Source organism: Elaeis guineensis, chromosome 4, assembly GCF_000442705.2.
Source record: "Elaeis guineensis isolate ETL-2024a chromosome 4, EG11, whole genome shotgun sequence".
NCBI lineage: Eukaryota > Viridiplantae > Streptophyta > Magnoliopsida > Arecales > Arecaceae > Elaeis > Elaeis guineensis.
This window is the reverse complement of record NC_025996.2, coordinates 131,825,626-131,850,154: the sequence shown is the minus strand read 5'-3', so window position 1 is coordinate 131,850,154 and position 24,529 is coordinate 131,825,626. Positions and strand designations below refer to the sequence as shown.

Genomic DNA, 24,529 nt, shown 5'->3' with positions numbered 1-24,529 from the left:
CTGCGGCCCCACCCCACCACCGTCCTCCGCATCGTCCGTCATGGGCCCCATGCCAATTCCACCTTGCTGCCATGGCTGTCTAGAGGAGGCAAGATCGGCTGGGGAGAGGCATGGAGGAGGCGGGACTACCAGAGAGAGAGGCGAGGGTGTGGAGAAGGTCGGACATGAAGAAGACCGGCTTCACATCGCTGCTATTGTATCGTGGCCAAAGCAGAAGAAGAGGAAGGGGGAGATAGGAGGAGAGAAGGACTTGAGAGAAAAATCTAAAAATAAAAAAAGTCGAGCCATCAAGTGGGTCGGCCCACGAGCTGATCCGGCCCTAATCCGATTCAGTCCATAGGCTAAAGGGGCCGGTCAAAAAGTCCACTTTCATAAATAGGCCATAATTTTTCAGCCCGATCTGACCCATTTTTAGGGCCAAATGGGCTGGCCTATAGACTCTGGCCTATTTTGACAGCTCTAACTGTATATATCCACTATAGTGAATCAATCAAGTGCCATCCAAACTATTATTATAATGGGGGGTATGTCAAATATTTTAATAACTATGACCCAAATAGATTCAGTATTACAAAGCTAGAGGATATGCTAGACTAGTTAGGATATACAAATTGTACCTACATTTATTACCTCATGCTTGAACGGACATTTAAAAATGGCTTGAAAGAATTAAGATATGATATAAATATTGTAGAAATACTAGTTTTCACGTGAGGGACAAACATGGTGCAAGTATATGTGGAGCACTAGGAGGATGCAGCTATTAATTTGTACCACTATTGATGCCACTCAGAAAGCTACTCTAGCTATTGTGGAGATGCCTCCAGGTATTATATCTCCTCCAGCTATTGCAACGATGTCTCCTCATGGGGATGGTGAGAGTTAATTAATAGGTGTCAAGGTCACTATTGGAGAGATGCCCTATCATGCTTTCGATGCAAGATCACAAGACAGGGGTCACGGCATTACCGTATACTCATGGAGAACTCTTTCCATAAACATGCAAGGCATCTCTTCATAATATTATAAAATAATAATGAAATAAATAATTAATAAATTAATACTCAACTTAATTTAAATAACTAATCAAATATCTTACAAAATAATATTCCATAATTTTATGTCAACTTCAATAATCCTAATATAAAATAAAGAATCAAATTTTACTTCTAGTTTGCTCTTCTATAATAAATTTCTAAGTTAAACTAGTTCTCTGAATTGTAAAAATAATAAAATATAGAGTAATGAGCTAGACTACCTACTAAGCAATAAATATCTTGATTAGATAATTCATATGATAATAGAGGTTGCGGTAATCAAAATATAATTTATTATTAATCAGTGCACAAACATAATCAAATTTATTTCAAACTATGAATTCAGTAATATCAGTATCCTTCAAATACATAGTCATATATCTGATCTCAAAACCAATCATATTCAATAATTTAACTCAAAATAAATTTCATCCAACTCATCAACCTTTAATTATGACTATACTTATATCTTATGGTTACACTAAAGTACTACACTTATATCTTATGATCGAATCAAGTACCATACTTATATACTGTGGCAGGATCGGAATACCACACTTATACCTTGTGACCAAGCTGAAATATTGTACTTTTATCCTATGATAGATTTGAAATGCCCATTTACATCCTATGGTTAGGCCAGAAATATAATCATGAGCTCAGAGTGCTATGCATAACCCCCAATTAGTAGGGTTCAGAACATAGTGAGGCTGAGAGTGCAAATATAATTCGTATCAAATTTTTTTCATAAAATAACACATATTTCATAATCAAATCAAAATACGCATATATGATTTCAGATCAATAAACAGATATAGTAATAGTCCAAGAAATATTACTTAAAAATTTCAAACATATTTTCATAAATCACATATAAATCAATTAACAATTTATTCAATGTTCAAAATAATGTTATATAAATAAAAGATCTAAAAAAGGTGGATTATTACTTATATCAAACGTCCTCCAATAAATCAACATAATTCTAAATTTTTTTTTTGAAATCTTCAATTTATAGATCATGTTACAATATCCCACTTTGGAGACCTTCATATTGAGACTACTATCCTATATAAAATTGAGCCCAATAATCAAAAAAATATATGGTTAATTATAAAAAAATAAGATAAAATAGTAGCCATACTCAACGGTCCAGATCGGTTCGATTATGATAACTTTATTTGATGAAGATCAAACTAGAATATAGGTGGTTTCATAGAGATCAAGGATGATCAAATCAATAGCATTTAACAAAAATCATGATGGAGGTGGGTACATCGTCAAATGATTGAAAGTTAGTTCGATCAAATAACTTTATTTAATCAAGATCATTAAAGATCAAAGATTCAATAAAGATCTTACAGATTTTTTAAGGATAATTGGGAAGGTAATACAAAATAGGGCATCAGATGTCCTTTGTAACCTTATAATGAATCTGAAACCTTCAAGATGGTCCAAAGGATCAGTGAAACCATTAAACGATTGCACTGTTGGCATCTTGAATCGGGAGGAAACTGGTTCATTTAGAATTTCTTAGGAGAAAAGAGATCGTAGATTAAAATCTCTTCCACTTTGGGGGTGACCTCCAAGCTGTATTTCTATCAATTTTTTCTCAAGATCTTGAATCTTATGTCCAAGACCTTCTTCCCAGTGTGGTTTCTTACTGTGCGAAGTAGATTTTGCTTTCCAAAACTGATCTACATGATCAAAATAGTGACATGATGAGGATCTTGATGAATTGGTTACAGCGTGTGATGAGATTGAGCTTCTTGAGAGGTTGCTTCTTGCTGCTGCTTAGTAGTATGCTGAAGTTATTGTACTGTAGCAGTAAGGACTTGGACCTATTGACCAAAAGATTAGATTGTTGTGGATAAACTATAATTGGAGATTAAGTATTCTTTTGAGCATCTCCTAGAGAAGATGGTGCAAGTAAAGAATGATTTTGTGTTTTTTGGGTCACCATTGTTACCAAAATTTTTGGAGACACCGCTCTTCCTCTAGCACCAATCTAGTGTCGCAAGGCTCCGAAAGATAGATGACGAGGTCGGTCTTGGATCGGGCTGGAGCGCTTTTGAGTGTAATTTGTTGAAGTCCACAAGAAATCCTACAAAAGAAGTCTTGGATCCTATGGGGTACCCTCCGGATTAAGACCCTTGATGATTAAATCAGCCGAGGTCTTGATAATCAACAATAGATATGGAAACACTGAACGACAAGAGAGAAGATTTTGGAAGAACAGAGTGAAGACTCTTGTTTTCTTCAGTGGAGGAACTGAAAAGATTAAGTAAAGTCTTAACACTGTGAGTTCTGACATATCTTATGAAGGGCAACCTGTCCTCTTTATAGAGAGAGAGCTCCCATAGCCCGTTAGGCCGTTAGGAGAGTTTATTAGATCGTTAGTTTGTTACAACAAAATGACTAACTATATAGAGATCATGGGTTGTTTGTCCATATGGAGATTAGCTGTAAAATGACTGAAAGACAGCTACTGCTGGACTGGATGGCAACTGCAAGATAATGTCTATGCTTTTAGGGATCATATCGGTCTCGAATTGATGTGCCTTACTGTAGATCAATGATTGGCTGAGCCGAGCATCATGTTTCAACAAGAATTAACTTAAATCAGATTATATTGATAAAATGATGAGCTGAAGATTAACGCAAATCGATAAATTGGTATACAACCGACTTGACCTGACCAGAAAGTATATTTATAATTCAAATAATCCTGATGCTGCCATATAGCTTGATGGTGAGATTGATTTATATATATTAACAGAATGTGTATAGAATCATACAGTAAATATATTAAGAAAATAAATTCTTACTAAAGGAAGGAAACTTAATTTCGATTCAAAAAAGAAATATATCATAATGAACAAGTTAATAAACAGTGCAACAGATTGGGTTGTATCATATATAGCAGAGTATTTTGGAGACTGGATGTGACTACAAGATGAGATCTGTCTGTTGGCCTGATAGGATCTTTTATATTCTGATTTTCTGGACTGCTTTAACACTAGAGTGGTGTGGTCGTCCGCATCAATCAAAAAAAATAAATCTAAATATTTTTTCTTAAGATAAAAAAAGAAAAAAATATAACCCGGTACTTGTTGAATCGTTTCTTACTTTCTCTTAACTATGGTAAAAAGAAAAAAAATATTTTCTCTTTATCTCTATATTATATCTCAATTTTAGATTCTTCATTTCTATTTTCTGACTATTATATTTAAAAAAATTCTACTAACCAAACTGAAAAGTATTATTTATAATAGGTGTTGATTTAAATAAATTAAAATCTCTTAACTCATATTTACGTGTCTTAGATTTTATTTTAATTTTATGTTTCATAATTATTATTTATTTTTGAATTTTTATTTTTTTTGCTTAGATAAAACTAATAAAAGTATTAGTTGTTATTATTATTATTTTTTTTTCTGAAACGTATATTACGCTTTTCTGTTTGGTCTTTATTTATTTATTTATTTTTCTCCGGTTGAGAGATGAGACCGTTACGTTACCGTCTCCGCATCGATATCTCAGAATATTCTTTTAAAAGACTAAAATATCCCCAGCTATTTTTCTGAGAATCTGAAGTGGCACCTCGCTTTCCCTCGAAGGGCCATCGCGGATCCCAGACTCCAAATTTCTCCCATCTATCGAAAACCGAAAGAGGAGAAAAAGAAGCGAAGAAAAAGAGTTGAAAACCATCTTTTCTTTCTTTCTCTCTCCCTCTAAGCTCTCATACTTTGGATCGCGTCGATCTTGATCAGGTCAGGACTCCCTTTCGACCCGATTCAAATCTTACCAACTTGATTTTTCTTTTTTGCCCTTAAATTCCAAGATCTGGGTATTGGATCCGAGATATTTTGACATTAAGAGGACTATTCATCGGTAGACCAATTTTGTTAGGAAAAATTGGTTATGTTGTGGTGAATTGTCTTATAGTGGGAGGGATCCAGTCTTGCTTGTTGGGAACTGGATTCCGTAACGGTAGTTCTTGTTGGATATTCGCTGGCATGACAAGTAATGAGGGTTTCAGGGAGGGATAGTTGATAAAAGGGCGACAGATTTGGTCTCACATTCCTAGAATTTTCCAAAGAATGTTAACAGATTGCGAAAATTTGAGATGTGGAGACAAGGGTTTGATGCTTATTGCAAGTTAATTCGGTTTATTAACAATCATCATTTCTGGTAGTGTAAAGTGTTTACTCAGATCCAATTAGTGAGCCGATCTTCTGAATAAAAGAAGGAAAGGGGAGGAAATTTTTGTGTAGTTCTTACATGTAACTAGAGTTGGATAGATGAAATCAAGCTACATTTTGTTGACCACTTGAGTAGCGTGATGAAGGAAGTGGATTTGGATAGTTTACTTGTATGTTCTGGAGTATGTGTTGATTTCTTGAATTTTGGGGTAGAATTTGCTGCAGAAATAGCTGGTTTTGATTATTTGTTTAATTACTTGTGAAACAGCCAATGATGGTAATGCAAAGTTGCAAAAGCTTCTTTATTTGTTTGATCATTTTATCGTAACTGGAACTTGCAATCACACTTATTCTATTTTTAGTTTAGATTGTTATGCCTTTCTGCATCAGTGCTTAAACTGCTTGTGTCGTTGGTAAGCTTGCATTTTGCCTTCTTATAGGCTCAAGTCAATATAATTGACAATGGCTACTGGGGAGACCACAGCCATCTCCGGTAAAGAAGAGAGGATTGGTGAAAGAGTGGGAGGTCTGGAGGAGGATGCTGCAAAACCATCAGAGAAGTTTGGTGATGCATACCACAAGATAGATGGTCCTGTTGCGAATTTTGATGTGGAAAATGGTATTCATGAAGACAATGCTAGCCCTGATGAAACCCATGACCAACTCACACAAATGGTTATTGAGCTCAGATTACAGAATGAGTACTTGAAGGCTCAATTTGGAGATATCAAGTCGGAGCTTTTTAGATCAAATGATGCTTGTACGCAAAACGTTGAAAATGGCGAAGATAAAGAGGTTTCTGAACAAGTGAACCACCTACATGAACAGATAAAGTGCTTGAATAAGGAAATTCAAGAGCACAAAGAAACCCAAAAGGCAGCAGATAATGCTCTGGAGCATCTCAGGATGTCATATTCTGAGGCTGATGGAAAGGTTCAAGAGCTTACTGCAAAGCTTGTTGAAGGTTAGTTGTTTTCTCTTAATAGGAAATTCACAAACTGCTTATCTTGTTCTGTGTTGCTTTCTTCATTTGCCTCTGATTCAATTGCTTGTTTGGCATCTTGAAATTAACAATCCATTATTTGAATGTTTTACTTATCTTTTGTTGCAACGGGTGTAATATTAAATAGGAAAAAGTTAAATCTCGTATGCAGAACAATTTGAGGTTTGACATTTAGTTAACTTGTGTCTCTTCAGGCCTTCAGTGCTATGATGCTCTCTCTCTCTAGGCTTGTCTTTTTCTTAAGATTTGTGTTCTTACAACCTACTTTCTCAAAATTGGTCCTTGCTGTTTTTTAATATTATTTCTCATGCAAAGTTGCATGATATCAGTTTCTTTTTGTTTCTAGCATGAACCTGGTTGATGATATGACTATTTTGGCCTGTTCTCATTATTATTACCGCAAATAATAGCAAAGCCAGATACAGAAATTTCTGAAAAGCTGTAAGGTCCTCTCTTCGACAACTTTGCTATGGAACTGTAGAAAGCTCCAGCCTATTGGCTGCAGTGCTCAATTTAGGATTTGCCACAAAAATTTCTAGACAGCATCAATAGATTAACCTAACTTGAAACCCTGACATTCTTCACAAATCCTTCTTGAGCTGTTTCTAATCCTCAGACTGCATCACAGAATCAGAGGAAGTGACGAAATTGAAAAGAGCTAGACTTTTGGAAGACAACTATTAATTTTTATTCATCTTGCTGTAAGATGAGATTATAAGAAGAGAGTCCTTCTATTGATGTCTATAAGATCCCACATTGCAGAGAATCCTTTAGTGGTGGAAGCGTGTTAATATCTGAGGGTATTCAGCTATCAATGGTCAACTGTTTTGCCTTATACTAGCCAATCTTAAATCTGAGTTAATAATTATAAAGATGTTTCCAAAAGATCTGCTTTGTCATGGTTTTATCATTAAAAATTTTTCCAGTTTGTTTATGTTTGTGAGAGCATCTGTATGGTATGGCCTATCACTTTTTTTCTTAAACTCCTTTGGAAATCTTAAACCATTATTTAGTTTCATTTTTGTAGCTCAACAGAAGATGGAGCAGGAAATAAAAGAGCGTGATGATAAGTATGTTGAACTGGACTCCAAGTTTGGAAGGCTTCACAAACGTGCAAAACAACGTATACAAGAGTTGCAGAAGGTGAACTGTTTAAACAGATTCTTATTTCTTTTTTAGTTTTATCCTTTGTTCTTTTCTCCTCTTTTATCTTGTGTACATAAAAATACCCTTGCATCCACCTGGGAATCTGTAGGTGTCTGTGGGGTCACCAAGGGTTGTTTTGAATGACATTACAAAGTGTACCATTAGTGTTGGATTTTAGAGTAAGAATAATGTAGAATAATCTTTAATCTGAACTACAATAATTTGTGTGCTGAAATTTTGGTCCATATTTTAAAAAAGAAACAGAGATCTGAAATAAGTTCAGATCATACATATAATCTCTTTGGGGTCAAATCCTTGACCTATAGTGGTCGGTGCCTAATTGTAAAAGAATTAGTTAAGAGATAAGAAGATGAAGAATAGAGAGAAAAATTTTGTGCAGTTCAATATGTCTAAATAATGAAATAATAACACTAAAATGCTCCCTTGGACAGTCCTAGCTCCAGCATTTGATCTCCTCGTGAGAGCGATCTTCTTGAAAATTCTTGCAAAAAATAAACATACAAGAAAGTCATAATTCTTGGACAAGGTCATGATTCTCCTGTGGGTATCTTATGGCTGAGAAAGGAAAAAGAATTGAATTCTGCACATCGTAGTGGCTGATACCTTAGAAATATGGGAAGAATCATTCATATATTCTTCCTTTCCTTTCTCTAGATCTACGTTATATTTCTCTATTCTTTCTATTTGCATGTCCCTTTGTTGTGGGAGCCAACTACTGTAAATCTTAAAGTTTATGATAAAAGCTATGGGATGTGTGATAGTGGTTACCTATGAAGAATGCATTTTTTCCTTAATATGCATTTGTTTGTCCTACTAGAAGCTCATATTATTGGTAGTACTAAAAATAATAACACTGATGCTAATCTTCAGTTCTATGTAAATAAACCTTTCTTTATTATGTAAATAATGAGTCATCATAAGCTTTTATATGGAAAATAAGTTGGTAAATTAAAGTATAACTTCTCTTATTGCAAAATTTTATGCATATTTTTGTTTAGAAGTCTTTTGTCAAATATGAACATTTTGTTTTAGAATTTTCCATCTATATTATTTATGATCTTAGATACTTTTCAAATTTTTTGACTTTCAACCTGGCTTTGTTTTGGACCCCTGCCAATAGGAGTTATATGTTGGCACTTCTTATGTTCCAAAACTTATATTATTCTAGCCCATTCCATAGTGTATAAAAATGCAGTACTCTGGCCCACTTCTTAGGGTATAAATATGGTATTCTAGCCCACTCTGTGGGGTATAAATGTTGTTCTTCGCCTTGCCACAGAATATAAATGTGGTTGCAGTTTCATAGATTGTTGACTTGAAATATAAACTCTTAATTTGTTCTTGAAAATATAAATATTTGAGCATACTTGAATATTTTTAATCATATTATTCTTTTTGCTAAAATGTAATGATTTTGCCTTCTTAGAAATTTTTTTAATTTATTACATATGCAAACTAGTTGAAGTATTATTACTTATTGGCCGTCAAGCTCATTATTTGATCTTTTCTTTCTTTATATATCTTGAGAATTAGTGTCTGATAGTGTACCATTTTAGGAGTGTGATTAAATGAAAGAACATAATTCTCAATGTGGCTTAGAATTAGTTTTTATTTTCTTAGTATAGTTTTTATAGCTATTTTATAGCTTTCCGTCTTTAATTATATTAAACATTCGAAGAGTTGTTGAAGTTAGATTCTTTTGAACAAATTTCTTGTATATCTTGTTAGTTTTTGGATTTATTATTTATTAAATTTGAAAATTTAGGTGCTTTGATTTTATCCACTGCCTATGTTGGATTTATTATATTATTATGTATATATTGATTTAATCACAAATTGGATGCCTTGCATGCTTGTAAGGCAATGCCATATGCATGGTATTCCGTATCGGTCCGAATCGGCTGGTACATCTCGTACCGTACCAGCAGAAAATCAGTTCGGTTCGGTTCAGACTGGTTTTTTCGAAAAATGGACTGAACCGGTCCGTTCGGTACGGTATCAGTCAGAACAGCTCGATATCGGATGGTGTGATCAGGTACGGTGCGGTACGATACCGGTTCGGTCCGATTTGGCTTGATTTTTTTTGTTGGCCATTGGGTGGGATTTTTTTTTGAATTTTTTATTGTTGGTATGGTCCGATACGATATGGTACTATACCGTTCAGGAACCGGTACAAACCTCGGTATCGGTTCCTAAAACCTTGGCTATATGAGTATGAGGCGGTGGCCATGTCCCTAGTTTTTAATTTTGGGTCAGGGGCATGACAAGTAGATCAATACTTCCTCTAACAGATGAGTTTGTTGCTTCATGGTCCACCCTTTATCTTTAAGGTATTGACCAAACAAAGAACACTACACCATCCGAACACACATTTATATGTTCTAAATTTCATTGTCCTTCATGCTTAGTTTTATTTTTTATTTTTTTAATTATTAGATATGCATATACAAGCCATCTGGATCGTGTGAGGAATGCATACTCCGCTTTTTTGTTGGTGCATTTTATAATTGTAATCTCCTTAAATCTAGGATAATACCCTGATTTGAAGTTTTTTTTTTTAAATTTATTTTTTTTTTCAGGAAAAAGATGACCTAGAAGCTCGCTTCAATGATGTGAATATGAAGGCTGAGCAAGCTTCATCTCAGCAAGCATTAGCACAACAAGAATTGGAACGCACTCGCCAACAAGCCAATGAAGCATTGCGATCAATGGATGCTGAAAGGCAACAATTACGGACAGCAAACAATAAGTAATCCCTCTCATGTAATTGTAAATCAAACAAATATAAGTGTAACATCTGTAGTGTTTCTGATAAAGAAAGTAACTTGTGAAAATCATGGTATGCAACCATTTTAAGTTCAGTTTTGGTTCCTTCAAGACAGGCTGGATGGAAACACTGCATAACTAAAAAACAAAATAAAAGAGAAAACTTACATAAGGTTATTCTAGGAAGCTTAGAAGTTGGAGGGAAGCAAATACTTATATCATCAGAAAATGATAATCTCTAATAATCAGTTTCAACCAAACTCTTTAAATAATAATTGAGGTTGTACCCTTGGCATAAAGGAATACAAGCAATATAATAGACAATATTCATTATGTATAACACAGTGGACCCTATCTATTAAAAATCAATCTACTGACTACCTTCAACATCTTCCATAAGTTTAGATGAACCATGTTGAGGATTGAGATGTTGCAAGTGGGATAATATGAAAATGAATGAACACTTAGTGTCCTTGTCTAATATATGATGATACCATATGCCAAAAGTAATATATAGCAATTTTTGAAAAATATAAACCAATTTATGGAAAAGAATATCCGAGGTTCTATTAGTATTAAATGCCACTTTGGAGCATGAGGTGCTGCCTGTTAAGTATCATGCTATTGCTAGTCTCCTTGCTATCTATGATGATTTGGAGATCTGTTCTAGGCTTGTGGTTAGTTTATAATATCCAACAGTCTTTAAAATGAACTTATTTGTGATTTAAGCCATGAAAGTTCATATTCAGTGGCAGGGAGAATATGTTTGGCTGGGAGAAGCTTGGCTGATAATGGACAATGGATGGGATGCCCTGCTTGAGACTGTTCATTTGCTTCATTGGGTTCTTCTCAGCCTTTTGGGTTTATGATGGTTGGAAGATTCCACCATTGTGAACTGATGCAGTGCACAGGGTTTGAACTCAAATTTACATGTTGAGCTAGTTGTGCCTCCTCTAAATGATCTGGTATTCTGGACAAGTGAGATTTATGAATTTTCATTTTGGGATCCACTTTTGATAGAAATACCTGTATCCAGAGTTAAGTTGAATTGAATGGATATGACACCATTTATTAGTAGTGTGGTCTGGTGAATAAACTTGTTAAAGATGCGGATTTTCCTCAGAGTCTAAGATATTACCTTTGAACAATTTGAACTTCTTTATGTGATGATCAATGAAAATTTTTCCTATACTCATGGTGGTTTACTTATTTACCAAGATGCTGCATATATAATTTACCAGTGGCACAAACCTTGTTGAAGGAAGCACTACATTGAATATAGATACTTCTATTAACTGAACTTACTCTGTAGCAGCATGCCTTTGCTAGAGAGAGAAACTTGCCTAAAAGATATCAGAATGGTGCTGGAATACTGATTCCAGTCTCACCAGATTGATGGGGGTTCAAGCTGATTGTGGTAAGATTAAAAAGCATAGTTATAGGGAAGCCAATAAACCAGCTGATTGGATGGCTAGGAGGCATAGGTTAAATGAGCTTGTCCTTTCTGTTTCTTGCCCTCAAATTTACTATTATTTCATATTGTCTCTCAAACTGTCTAAAGTTGGCCATAATTATTTTAGCTGTTCCATTAGTGTTAAAAGAATTTCATGTTACAATTATTTCAATGTGTTTGCTGATTTTGTTCCTTTCAGGCTGTGAACTGCTATGTATCATTTTGATGGACATATATGAGCTGATATTTAGCAGAAGACATGTTGCTATGTTAGCATTAATTTACCTCATATTATCTTTTCTATTTAAATGGTGTCTTGCAACATATATAATTTGCATCCTAGCCACAAAGTATGTTTGCGGTAACCAATGCTGTCTTTATGCAGGTCCCTATCCCCTTTTTCTATAGTAACAGCTTCTGTTTATAGCCTCTGGATTATAAGATGCTTTTACACTGCTATTGATATAAGTAATTTTCAGACTTCGTGATAACATTGAGGAAATGCGTCTTACATTAGAAGCCAAGGAAAATGCCCTTGAAGGTTTAAAGCAGTCCTTGCTTGAGAAAGAGCAGGTACTTCTTTTTACATTTTCATTGCTTTATGCTTGTGCTGTTAATGTCTTAATTAAAACCATATGATTCCTATCCTAATGCTTTTGTTGCAACATCATTGATGCATCACTAGCATAGCATCCCATTTGTTGCAAAAACATTGAATCATGTGGTATCATATTCTTTGAACCATCAATATAGCCAAGAATTGAAGTGTATTATGTGCGGATGGTGTGTTGGCATGGCATTGGCATGGAAATATATGCTATGTTGTGTCGTTTCGTGATAGAGCCGAGGTTCTAAATCTTGTGGGATTGGGGTGTCTTGGTTTTTCTATGGAACAGGACCGCTATTGTCCTGCCTCATCTCGGTAGCAGTCTCGGTCATGCATGATATCTACGTTTCTTCCCTTTTTCTTTTCTTCCTTTCTTTCTTTTTGACAGTTGTCATTGTGCGGAAGAGGTGATAGCTATAGTTACTCTACTAGCATATCCTTTCCTTCTCATCCTTCTAGATTTTGGTCTGTTTTCAGTGGGTTAGTGTGCAAAAGGGTTCGATGTTGCTTCATTGCGTATGTGTTTTATGTTCGTTCTGCCTTAAGATTTAAGGTTTTGGCTTGTTTGTTAGGTGGGTTGGTCTAGGTTGATTATCACGATCAGGTACTCCTGTCTTAGCCTGCCACAAATCTCACCAGCCATCACCCCTATTGAAGCAAGTTCTCACCAAGAAATGCCATAAATATTCATCTATGTCATGAGGCATGAAACCCTGGGTTTAAAACCTGTAATTCACATATGTTCAATTAAAATAAGAGTGTAAATTTTTTTTAAAAAAAAAGCATCAGCTGAGTTATTGAATATCAACTATCATGATATTTGTGTACATGAACTATTTTATACATATTATAACCAATACGAGAATGCCATAATGTAGGTCTACTTCTGGAAGTATTAATTTCATGGCAAATTTTTAACTCAGGTCTACTTCTGGAAGTATTAATTTCATGGCAAATTTTTAACTCAAAGTAGCAGACGGTTTATCCATAATCAGATACAACCAAGGCCCCATTTGGCATTGCTATAGGTAGTAGAGCTTTTGTCTATAGAGTTTTGGTAATAGAGCTTTTAATAAAAAACTATTTGCTTTTTGATAACTACATTTTTGAAGTGCTGTGAACTTTAACATTTGTTAGTAACCTAACTGAGAAGATACTTTTAGCATGACAAAATTTGTAAATTATTTATTTTGGTATTTTAATCTAAATAATATAATAAATAATATTTTTTATATTTAATATAAAATATAATAATATTTATAATATTACCATACTATAATGATCTTGTAGGTATTATATAATAACACGGCACTATTTTTTCAATAGCATTCAAAAAAATATTATATTATATAATATAATAGTATTGGATTATATTATGATTATTATAATATAATTATGTAATAATAATATTATTATATTGTATTATATTGTTATTACATGGTACTATCATAAATGTTTGACTTTCACCTAGTTACAAAATGGCAATAAAATTGTTGATAGATCCACAATCATATTAGCAACATAAATATTCACCAACATTTATCAATATTCATGTTACAAGCATAATTATCCTAAACAAAAAGTCCACAACTCATAAGAAGAGTCGCTATATGATCACGCAAAACATCCATCTCATTATTATTCAATGTTTGACTTTATTCTGTGCTTCGTCTTCCCTATGGTTGATCAATCTTTAAACAATTAGAAGGGAGTAGATCCTCATCATCATAAGATTAAACTCAAATCCTTGATTGCATGATTATGGCAATAAAATGCCACCAACTTAAATGATTATGGCAATAAAGAGTTTTAAATTAGTTTTTTGAAAAACCCATTGTTGGGACTTGAACTTAGGTCTCCTAATCGAGGGTTTGCTAAAAAAACTACTTCTCAATGTCTCTCAAGTAGAGCTTTTACCTAGAAGCTGCCAATTGGAGCTTTTCTCTGGTAGACCTTTATTAGCTTTTGGAGGAGGCAGAAAGTGGTTTCAAAATTTTACCAAACACCTCAAAGTCACCCAGAAAAGCTTTTGGCCCTCCAAGAAGTTCTTTTTCATCTTCCAAAAGTGGTGCCAAATGGGGCTTATTCTCTTATTAAGCTTATCTAAACTCTTAAACTACGTCACCTTTTTTTCATCAATTGGGATTCTGTAGTAATTGATACTGTGCAAGAGGAGCTTGCAGAGAATGCTTAGTTTGTCTTGACATATGACAAACTGAATAAATATGTATATCTGTATGTGTCTCACATTCTTAATGTTCACTTGTTGCAACGCCATAGATTAATTTTTGCAGACGTTAACAATTGCAATACAGTGAACTTTTTTAGTCTTATTGTTTTTGATTTTTAATTTTAGTTTTGCGGTCAAAATATGAGCTGATTATTGAGATAATCCTAATATTACTAATAAAAATTTCTGATAGATGTTGGAGCAAATTCGGGGTTCATTGCAAGCTGCAGAAGACAAAAGGCAAGCATCAATAGCAGAGCTTTCTACTAAGCACCAAAAGGTAAAAGATATTTGTTTAGGTGCATTCGGTCTAGTTAAAAGAATTAATTACGCATTTTGGACATATATCTTCATATTTACTTCATCTTCAGCAACTAGAAAGCTTGGAAACACAACTTGCTGATGCTCTATCAGAGAGGAACAAAGCAGCTGAAACAATCTCATCTCTCCAGGTACTATGTAGTATAAATTCCTTAAATGTGTGCTGTTATGTTCCAAGAGGTTTTGCTTTATGTGTTTTTGAAGAGAGTGAATTACTTTCCCTGAAGTGCTGACTCATGGGTCTTCTGATCAAGGTCATCTCAGAACCTTGAAGTTGCAGTCTGACCACAATTCTCTATTCAAAGTAGTTACTTTAATGTAAGGTTTTGCTTTATGTGTTTTAGATGAGAGCGAATTACACTCTCTGAAGTGCTGACTCATAGGTCTTCTGGTCTAGGTCATTTCAGAACCTTGAAGTCGTGCAGTTTGACCACAATTCTCTATTAAAGTAGTTATTTTAATTGACTGAGACTAGTGATGCATGTGGATTGCACTTGCACAGGCCCGGATCCGCCCAGCACTAGACCACATTGGCTCTATCTGTACCTGTGATATGTTCATATTGAACCAGTTTGAGTTCCAAACGAAGACGAACTTCCAAACAGTTTTAAGTCTGGAAAAGGATCTGATTGGACTCCACCTGATCCATTATGAGATGATGAAAGTTCCTTATGAAATGTATATCTAGCAACAAAGTTTTGGTTGGACACATTCTTGAAAATATTTAAATCACCTAGACCCACTCTGTGTATATATCTAGATGTTGGTTTTTGAGAAACTGTTCATTTTGTGACCACATGGTCAACACGTCAGAAGCTCTGAAAGTATCTATTCAGTAGTTTACAAACTTGTTAAAATTTGGTCCATATGTTCTAAGATGTATAGATTATGAACCATGCTAAAGAGTCCCGTTATATATAGCATCCATTGGATGTTTGTACTATCAAGATTGTAAGTTTGGAACCCATTGTCCTCTGCTCTCTCCCCTTCAAAATCATACACCTACAAGTTTTTGCATATATAAATCATTTGTGCTTTATTTTTATCTACAAATATCCCACAAACTTGAAGATTTTATACTGAAGCCACTTATAACTTCAATTGGCACGGTATGTGTTGAAGTTTCAGTGTGCTACATTTAGTCAGATCATGATGCGTGTTGAAGTATTCTTACATCCTACTTATCATTGAAAAAGGGATGAACACATTTAAGGGCTTTGAGATGATCACCATGAGTTCATGTTTTCAATAACTTGGTGAAATTGATTATTTCCTTGGCATTTTTCACTTCAATATTTAGTTATGGTCCAGCTGGATTTGCAGAAATTTTTTAATTCTTTAATGGGAACAAGTAGTTTGTCTTCAACTGCAGAAACAGTATGATGAATCAAATGAAGCAATAATTAGTTTGTTAACCTGTGTACTTTTATCTGAAGTTCTGAACTTTGTGGTATAATTTTATGGAAAATGTAGAGGTCACTTGCTCTTTGTCATTGTGAATGCTGGCTTTCCTTATGCTTTGTTTAATGTTTTCTACAAATGGGCATTCTGAAGGACAGTTATTTAAGACATAAGTACCTTGATAAATGCTGGGAACAAACTGATGCTCATATTTGATTGTTTTTTATTTTTCTGCAGATGCTACTAGCTGAGAAAGATTCAAAAATTGCAGAGATGGATGCAGCTTCGACTGGGGAAGCTGTAAGACTTGGAGCTGCACTAGAGGAAGTGAGAGGAGAACTTAACCATCTTAAAGACCAGCATGTATGAGTGAGAAATATATTCATTTAGTCTTTTATATTTTTGGTTCGGTAGGGTTTAACTACTGGTAACATATTGAGAAAATTCTATCATTTTTTAAGAGTCTTAAATTGGGAGAATGGAAGAGAATGATAACATTAATCATAAATGGCAGTTGATTGGCATGGGCAGAAATGAACTGAAAATGACTTGTAATGAGAAGCTCATATATATGGGAATTGGGGGGCACGGTCTCTAGGTTATAATTCGGTAGAAATCATAAAGCATCATACCAACTGCTGACATTAAAGACATTATTCATCACCTTAGTATGTATTGCTCTTTGGGCTTCTGACTCTTACACTCCATGAGTAGCTATTAAAGAACTGTTGATATCCAAAGTTGGTATTTCGTGATAAAATATTCTATGTTCTTGTAAGCTGACAGAGAAATCTAAGGATATATGCAGCAGACTTTTCGATCTGCCATATTCTTTCCGATTTACAATGATGTTAGCTGGCATTGTTTCCTGTCTGCTTGATGTGATTGTTCGATTTCCAATTGTCCAGAAGAATTGGACATTCAAAACTTTAAAACAAATCCAGAAATGGAAGATGTCCATATTCTATTGGTTTGTCGATAATATCATCACCAATTTAATTTCCAAGCATCATGATTGTCAGAAAACCTCCAACCTTGCCTATCTCTACTGAAATTTCTTCTCAATTCTCATTGGCATGTAAGCACTTGACTTATGTTGCTTCATTGAGAAAATCTTCATCTATCTCTGCGTGTTCTGCATATAACCATAACAATGTAATAGGGATGTGATAATAATAATAATTATTTTAGATCATGGTTCTTAGGTATGTTTTATTATTTTGGTTCGTAATATGAAAATTAGTATTTGGGGGCACTTAGATGTGATATTCTTCTATTATATTCTTAAAAATTTTATATTTTTTTGATGATGTCAAATAACTATAACATGTAAGCTAATATATGCCATGGTGCTCTTCCCTTTTTCTTCACTAGTAGACTTGGGCAAAATTCATTGTCATGGATTAACAATATGTTGTTTACAAAAGATTCATATGCTTATGATTAGTAACACGTTTTTACTTCTTTTTTCTTTCCTGGATCTTGCCAATTCTAGTGCAAATCTTTAACCAAGAATGATGAAGAGTTTGATAAGTGCAGATTTAGATAAAGCACTATGTTCTAGTTTGTATATTCGCATTTATCTTGATATAGATAGAGGCATAAAGCACTTTCCCTCCTCCCACATTCAAATCTGCATCTTCGATGATTGTTAAGTAGCTAATAATTAAATTTCAACTAGTATTGGTTAGAAAATGAGTGTCATTTTTTGATGTTTGAGCCAAGATTTTAAATCCCGAGGGACGGGGTTGTCTCGATTTTTTCATGAAATAGAACGCACCATCATCGTGCCTCGTCCTAACATTTGGGATAGAGGATGTCCCAAGATGTCCTGATCGGAATGCTGGGACACTGACAGAGCGGCCCTATCTCAATGCATGGGATGGTATCCCATCCCGGTGTCTCACAGGACGTCTCGCTAGGACTTGAATCCTTAGTTTGAGCCAAGGTTTTAAATCTCATGAAACAAAAGTATTCCGGTTTCTCCATGGAACAAGATGTCCTGCTATCCCGTCTCATCCCGATAGCAATCCTGGTCATGCATCCTAGTGGATATTCTCTATCTTGCTCTCCTTTTTCTTTCCTTCTTTTTTTGCTTTCTTTTTTCTTTTTCTCTACCTTCTTTTTTCCTCTCTTTTTTCTTTTTTTTCTTCTCCTGCTATCCCATCCCATCCTGATAGCAATCCTGGTCATGCATCCTGGTGGATATCCTTTATCTTGCTCTCCTTTTTCTTTCCTTCTTTTTTTGCTTTCTTCTTTCTTTTTCTCTACCTTCTTTTTTCCTTTCCTTTTTCTTTTTTTCTTCTCCCTTTCTCTTTTTCATTTTTCTTCTTCTTTCCTTTCATTTTTTTTTCCTTTTCTTTATCTTTCCTTTCTTTCCTTCTTTCATGTTTCTTCTTCTCTCCCTGCATGGATGGGTTTCTGTATCCTGAGTCTGTCCCAATCCCATTTTCTCACAGGAATGGGATGGGACGATTGGGACACCTCTTGCCCTATTGGGATGTAAAACCTTGGTTTGAGCTTTGCATACATCAGGTCCATTCCTGTTGCTTGTTATTTTATAACATTTATCATGCTATAACATTTCATCAAATTCGGCTTTAGAGGCCCGTTGATGAACATTTATCTTTGAGATTTGCAACTTTTGTTTTGTGGGTGAAAATAATTGGCTGGTATAAAATATGATTGACATAAAGCTGAGAGAGAAATATGTAAAAATAACCAATAAGCACAATGTAAAATCCAATAATGAGCCATTCAGCAGTATCACTATATTTTTACTGATAAATGCAGGTTTTTCTCTCTTTTCTAAGATTTCTAGATGATTGCAGCTGTCTAGAGCTCCATTATGTAATCGATGCCCATATGCAAATTTGCTCTCAGCAGGCTCATGTTTTCATTTGTGATTGTTATATCTGTTCTGAGTAATAATCCTTAACAGTTTTGTATCGTTTACATCCTGTTTTTCTGTTTCTTTTTTCTTCTTTTTTTTTTTCAGGAAAAAGAGCGACAGAAGTGGGAAGTATCATGCCAAGCACTTAGAACTAAGCTAGAGGCATCTGAGAGTGCCTGCCTACGCTCTGAAATTGAATCAGCTAAAATGAGAAGTATATTTTTTTAAATCATATGTATTTCTGTAATTGTTTAGTTTAAGTATAAAGAAATAACACAACTCTTGTTGACTTTACAGGTCAATTGGAATTAGAGTTATCCATGCAGAATCAATTACTGAATACAAGAGATGCTGAACTTATGGCTGCCAAAGATGAGGTACATCAACTCTATTAGCTAAGTGAATTAACCATAAATATAGAATCTTATGCCCTCTTAGCTATCATTTAATGTCAAGGCTCCAAAGCTAGAATTTTCCTTCAGACTCCACCAGGGCATTGGTTCTGGTAGTATTGGCAGTTTTTTCTGGGTAGTTAATATCCAAAAAAGAAAAAAAATCCAAAGGATAAGTTGCAAGAAAATTCGTGGAAGATGCCACTGCCATAGAATCTTCTGTTTTGTAGGGTCATTTTTGTTTTTGTTGCCATATGATTTTGCCTAGAGGAGGTCAGATGGAGCTCTTCTAGATGTTGTTAGGATGGACAAATGATATTTGAAAGGGGGACCCACAGGAATTGTTCTGTCCACTTTTACCCTCCAAAGTTATCACCCAACTGGATCAAATCACATCAAGATTTTCAGAATCGGTACTGGCAGTCATATTGGCCGGCCGGCGGTATGGTACGGTATGGTATGATACCATACCAGGTCGACGCGAACCGACGAACGCAAAGGATCCGAATCGAGAGAAGAAAAAGAGAGAGAGAGATAGAGAGAGAGGGAGGAAGAATGAAAAGGAGGGGAAGGAGTCGGAGGGGCCGTCGGACGGCCTCCGGTTGGTCGTTGGACGGTGCAGTCCACGCGCACGGTGCGGCGGGCGTGAAACAGGGGCGTCGCACCTGTTTCACGGCTATTTTTTTGAAAAGGTCGAAATAGTTGAAGCCGGTAAACCAGTTGCCGGCTTCACTTAAGTGCAGCCGGCATTTCGATTGTCGGCTTCACTGTTGCCTTTTTTTTAAAAAATTCCAAAGTGAAGCCGGCAAACCGATTGCCGACTTCACTATTCACCTTCGTTTTTTAAAAAAGGGCGATGAATAGGGGCTGTCGCCCTCGTTCCACAGTCGTGGCTCTACGTGCCCGCTTCCGCCGTCCGGTGGCCACGGCGGCTACTCGACAAACATTGATGGCCCTTCCGCCGGCCTCCGATACGTCGCTCCCCACCCTCTGAGCTTTCTCTTTTTATCTTTCTCGCTCTTGTAAAAGTCCTATCGGGCGATAACCGGGTGCTGAAGCCCTCCGACGGCTGCAGCGGGCCACCGGTGGCCTCCGGTGGCTGGGGTTTCCCTCCCTCCTCTCTCTCTCTCTCTTTCTCACTTTGCCTCACTTTCCCTCACCCTCCTCCGGTATATCGATTTCGCTGGCCGAACCGTGCCGGTTCCCCGCCGGTCCGGTACAGTACGGAGTGTACCGGCCGGTTCGGCATGGTACAGAAAACTTTGAATCACATGATATCTCTTCCTTGGGCTCTATAGCACAATAATGCTATAGAACATGTATCCACACATGGCCTACAGATTGCATGATATCTCTTCCATGGATCAACATGACCCATAAATGATATTTTAAAATGGGGCCTACATGAATTGTTCTGTCCACTTTTACCCTCTAGGCTTCTACTATTATCGCCTGACTAGATCACATAATATCTCTTCGATGTACCCCATGGATGGATAATGCTGTTGGACATGGATCAACACGTGACTCATCCCTTTGGTTCTCGAGCATTTGCATCCCAGTCACCAAACCTTACTCTCCCTGCCTCTCTGCATGATGATAGCTTTTGCAGCCTAGCCTTGGGTGACCACCTCCTTCCCTTGATGTGGACAAGAAAACCTGTTGCGGTTCCCTTCTTCCCGCTGTGCATTGCTTCACTACCAGTCTCTCCACTCCACTTTGACGCCTTTTAGCTCTTCTCTATCTCAAAGTCAAGAAAGGTGATGTTGTCCTTATCTTCTCCCTCAACTCTCAACTTCTTCCATTTGCTTCCTCTCTGTTCTTTCTCTTGGTGCAGGCGTGATGCCAACCTCCTGTACATGATCACTGAGCTCTCTGAGTAAGCCAAAGACTCCCACTCCAAGCTTGTCATTAGTTCAAAAGCTTCTTTTCTTTTATTTATTTTCCTCTACCACTGGCACTGCCTTTTCATTTCTTGGTAAGTTACTGAGCTATATTATATCATGGAGACAACATATTGAAGCTGGACATGCATCATAGCTGGGCATCCCCAGGCATCATAGCTGGGCGTCCCCATGCATCATCTAGATTGGGCCAAAAGAGAGTCTCACATAACAACAAAGCCAACAACCCCCTGCATCCCATGCAAGTGGAAAACCTGAAAAGGAAGAACCTAGACCAAAGAATTAAGTTGAATTGCTTTCATCTGCTTCTCTTTTTGGTTTTTCTTTTTTCCCTCCTCACATGCATATAAAATTTGTGTTCTCATGGCCTACTTGTGGTGGTGGGGGAGTCATCTTGCAAAGCAGTTTCCTTCTCGGAAACTCTAAAGAAACACGTTTGATCTCCCTTCTCTTTCTCTCAAGCATTAGGATAAGGATTTGATGCAATCATGGAAATACTGTACCATGCCAAATCGATCGGTACACTCCGTATCGAGTCGGACTGGTGGGGAATCGGCACGGTTCAGCCAGTTCAAACGGTATACCGGTGGAGGGAGGGAGGGAAAGAGAGGAAAAGTGAGAAAGAGAGAGAGAGGAGGAGAGGGAGGGAGGTAGGAGCCGCTGGAGACCGATGGTGGCGCGCTACGGCCACCGGAGGGCCGCAAAAGCATCCGTGGCTTGTCGGTTTGATCGATAGGGCTTTGAAACGAGTGAGAAAGAGAGAGAGAAGGGGGAGATCATCGGAGATGGGAGCGGACGGCGTCGCGGATGCGGGCTTCGTCGAGGTCGGGAGAGGGGGTGGCGGAAGCAGTGCAGGCGGTGTCGCGATCGTGGAACAGAGGCGTCGCCCTTGTTCATGCGACCTTTTTTAAAAATGAAGATCAACAGTGAAGCCGACAAACCATTTTTCGGCTTCACTGTTTAGGTTTTTTAAAAAAATTAAAATCAATGAAGCCAGCAAACCATTTCTCCGCTTCACTCAAGTTTTGATTTTTTTTAAAAAAATCGTGAACAGGGGTGTCGCCTCTGTTTCACATCCGCAGCTCCGCGTGCGTGGACTGCGCCGTCCGCAGCCACGGCGGCCAATCGGAGGCCATCCGATGGCCCCTGCCCCTCCTTCCCCTCCTTTTCTTTCTTTTTCCCTCTCTCTCTATTTCTTTCTTTCTCTTTTTGTTCTCCCGGTTCAGGTCTGGTGCTTTTGTCGATTCGCTGTCGGTTCGGTATGGTACGGAACAATACCAATCCATATCGCCGGTCGGCCGAAATGGCCGTCGATACCGAGACGGCAAACTTTGGATGCAACATTTTTTTTGTTTGTTTTCTTGGTAACTGAGTAGTGTATATGTCATCTAGAGAGTATAACAACCGAATGCCTACTTTCTATTTAACATCTTGATACCTACACGAAGGAAACAAAACCCCAAGCAATACAAAGATAAAAAGATTTGCTATACCGGTTAGTACCCTATCGTACTAGACGTACTGTATTGTATCGATACTGAACTAATACGCAGTCTTGTACTGTATCAACACTGGATACACCTTGCTGTCTCATACCATATTGCGTACTGACATTATAATAGGATGATACCAATATGGGGTTCAGTAATGAGATTGTGAACCTTGGATAAAACAATGAAAAGGCCCATACAACATGACTTCAATATGACTTCCATTTGTCATAGTTCTTCAAAAAAACTCCCAACCATTAAAAAACCCCATGCAAGAAGAAGACAACTCCGAAACAACAAGACACTATGACAAAACTCCCACTAGTAGGGACCAAGGGTCAATAGCCTGACATTCTGCTCCTTATTGGACTGTTCCTTTAACCTGGCATCCAAATATGGTGGTGGAAGTGGGCAGCCAAACATGAGAGGGACCTAGGTAGCACTAGTGCACCAAGTTATTGGACATTGGAGGAGTACCAGCCAACAAAGTGGAGACATGATAATGAGCCGCAATGTGGAATGATGATGTCTTCCATTTCCCTCAAAACCATCTGGTCATGAGAAAGGTACATACTCTAGATGAGCCTTAATTGTCATGTCCATGGTATACAATATTGTATCAATGATGAACTAGGATGATTTTTGGTCATGGCATGGGATTATACTTGAATCAGAACTCCTCGGTTTCGAGTGGTTTGGCTTGGTAAGGGCTCTATACTAGTTCGGAGCCTTAATTATTATGAGAGAAAGTGCTTGATGCCATTTTCTCTGTTTGTTTCAATGTAAGAGAGGAGAAAGAGAGGGAGAGAGTGGAAGGGTGAAATGTTCCTTTGAACCAAGTACTGCCCTCTTCTATTTTCTTTTTCTCCTATTTCATCCCACAAGTGCGCAGAAATTGAAAAGATATAAGAAAATCATACCAAAGTTTTATATTTTGGCATGATTTTATGATATGCTATAGATGTTAGCCAGATCTATTAAGTTCTATAACTTTTTTAATTTAACATGTATTGTATTGTATAGTCACACCATCCTTTAGGCATGTAACATAAAAATTAAAGTATATTATATTTAAACATCAAAAAGCAGACTCATAAACCCTATTTTTCACTCAAAACTAAAAAAAACGAAATCTTAAAAACCTTCAAAATAAAGGGATTCAAGAATACCTTTTTGGTGTATTGGTACAATTTGATATGGTATGGTAGTGTACTATACTATATAGGTCTCCAAATGGTACATAGTCCAATATTGAGACCACGAGCCTTGGTCATGGCCATCATGAGAGAGAGAAGGCAGTTGGTTGACTTCCTACAGAGCCAGTTGCACTTGATGAAGCACAAAGAGGGCTGCTTGAGCTCTATCAATGAAACAATGCTAGAAGATATCCATCTATGGGGCCACAGGGTTTGTTTTTTGCTTTTTTAAGTTGGGAAGCCAACCATTGAATCCATGCTAAATGATTTCAATCTATGAGGTCCATATCTTGTTGAATGGTATTTCATGTATTGTTTCACTCTAGTGATGAAAACATGAGAGGGGCAAAAGTGTCCAAAACTATGTACGGAGGATGAATGTGAAAATGGTATTAGGAAACATATCGTTTCCATGGAAGTGGCATCTTCCATGATTTTTCATATAATTTATCGAATGAAAAATT

At 36.6% G+C, this 24,529-nt stretch overlaps 1 protein-coding gene across 1 annotated transcript in view; it reads left to right on the top strand.

The window, feature by feature from the left end:
* Positions 1–4,657: 4,657 nt before the first annotated feature.
* Positions 4,658–24,529, top strand: part of LOC105042650 (protein GRIP) — a 46,297-nt gene continuing 26,425 nt past the window's right edge. Inside the window, exons 1-10 of the mRNA XM_010919934.4 lie at positions 4,658–4,810; positions 5,683–6,206; positions 7,273–7,388; positions 9,992–10,161; positions 12,111–12,204; positions 14,662–14,748; positions 14,840–14,920; positions 16,428–16,553; positions 19,189–19,297; positions 19,381–19,460. Coding sequence (XP_010918236.1) covers positions 5,705–6,206; positions 7,273–7,388; positions 9,992–10,161; positions 12,111–12,204; positions 14,662–14,748; positions 14,840–14,920; positions 16,428–16,553; positions 19,189–19,297; positions 19,381–19,460 — 1,365 coding nt within the window. The 5' untranslated portion in view covers positions 4,658–4,810; positions 5,683–5,704. The remainder of the gene's footprint in view (positions 4,811–5,682; positions 6,207–7,272; positions 7,389–9,991; positions 10,162–12,110; positions 12,205–14,661; positions 14,749–14,839; positions 14,921–16,427; positions 16,554–19,188; positions 19,298–19,380; positions 19,461–24,529) is intronic.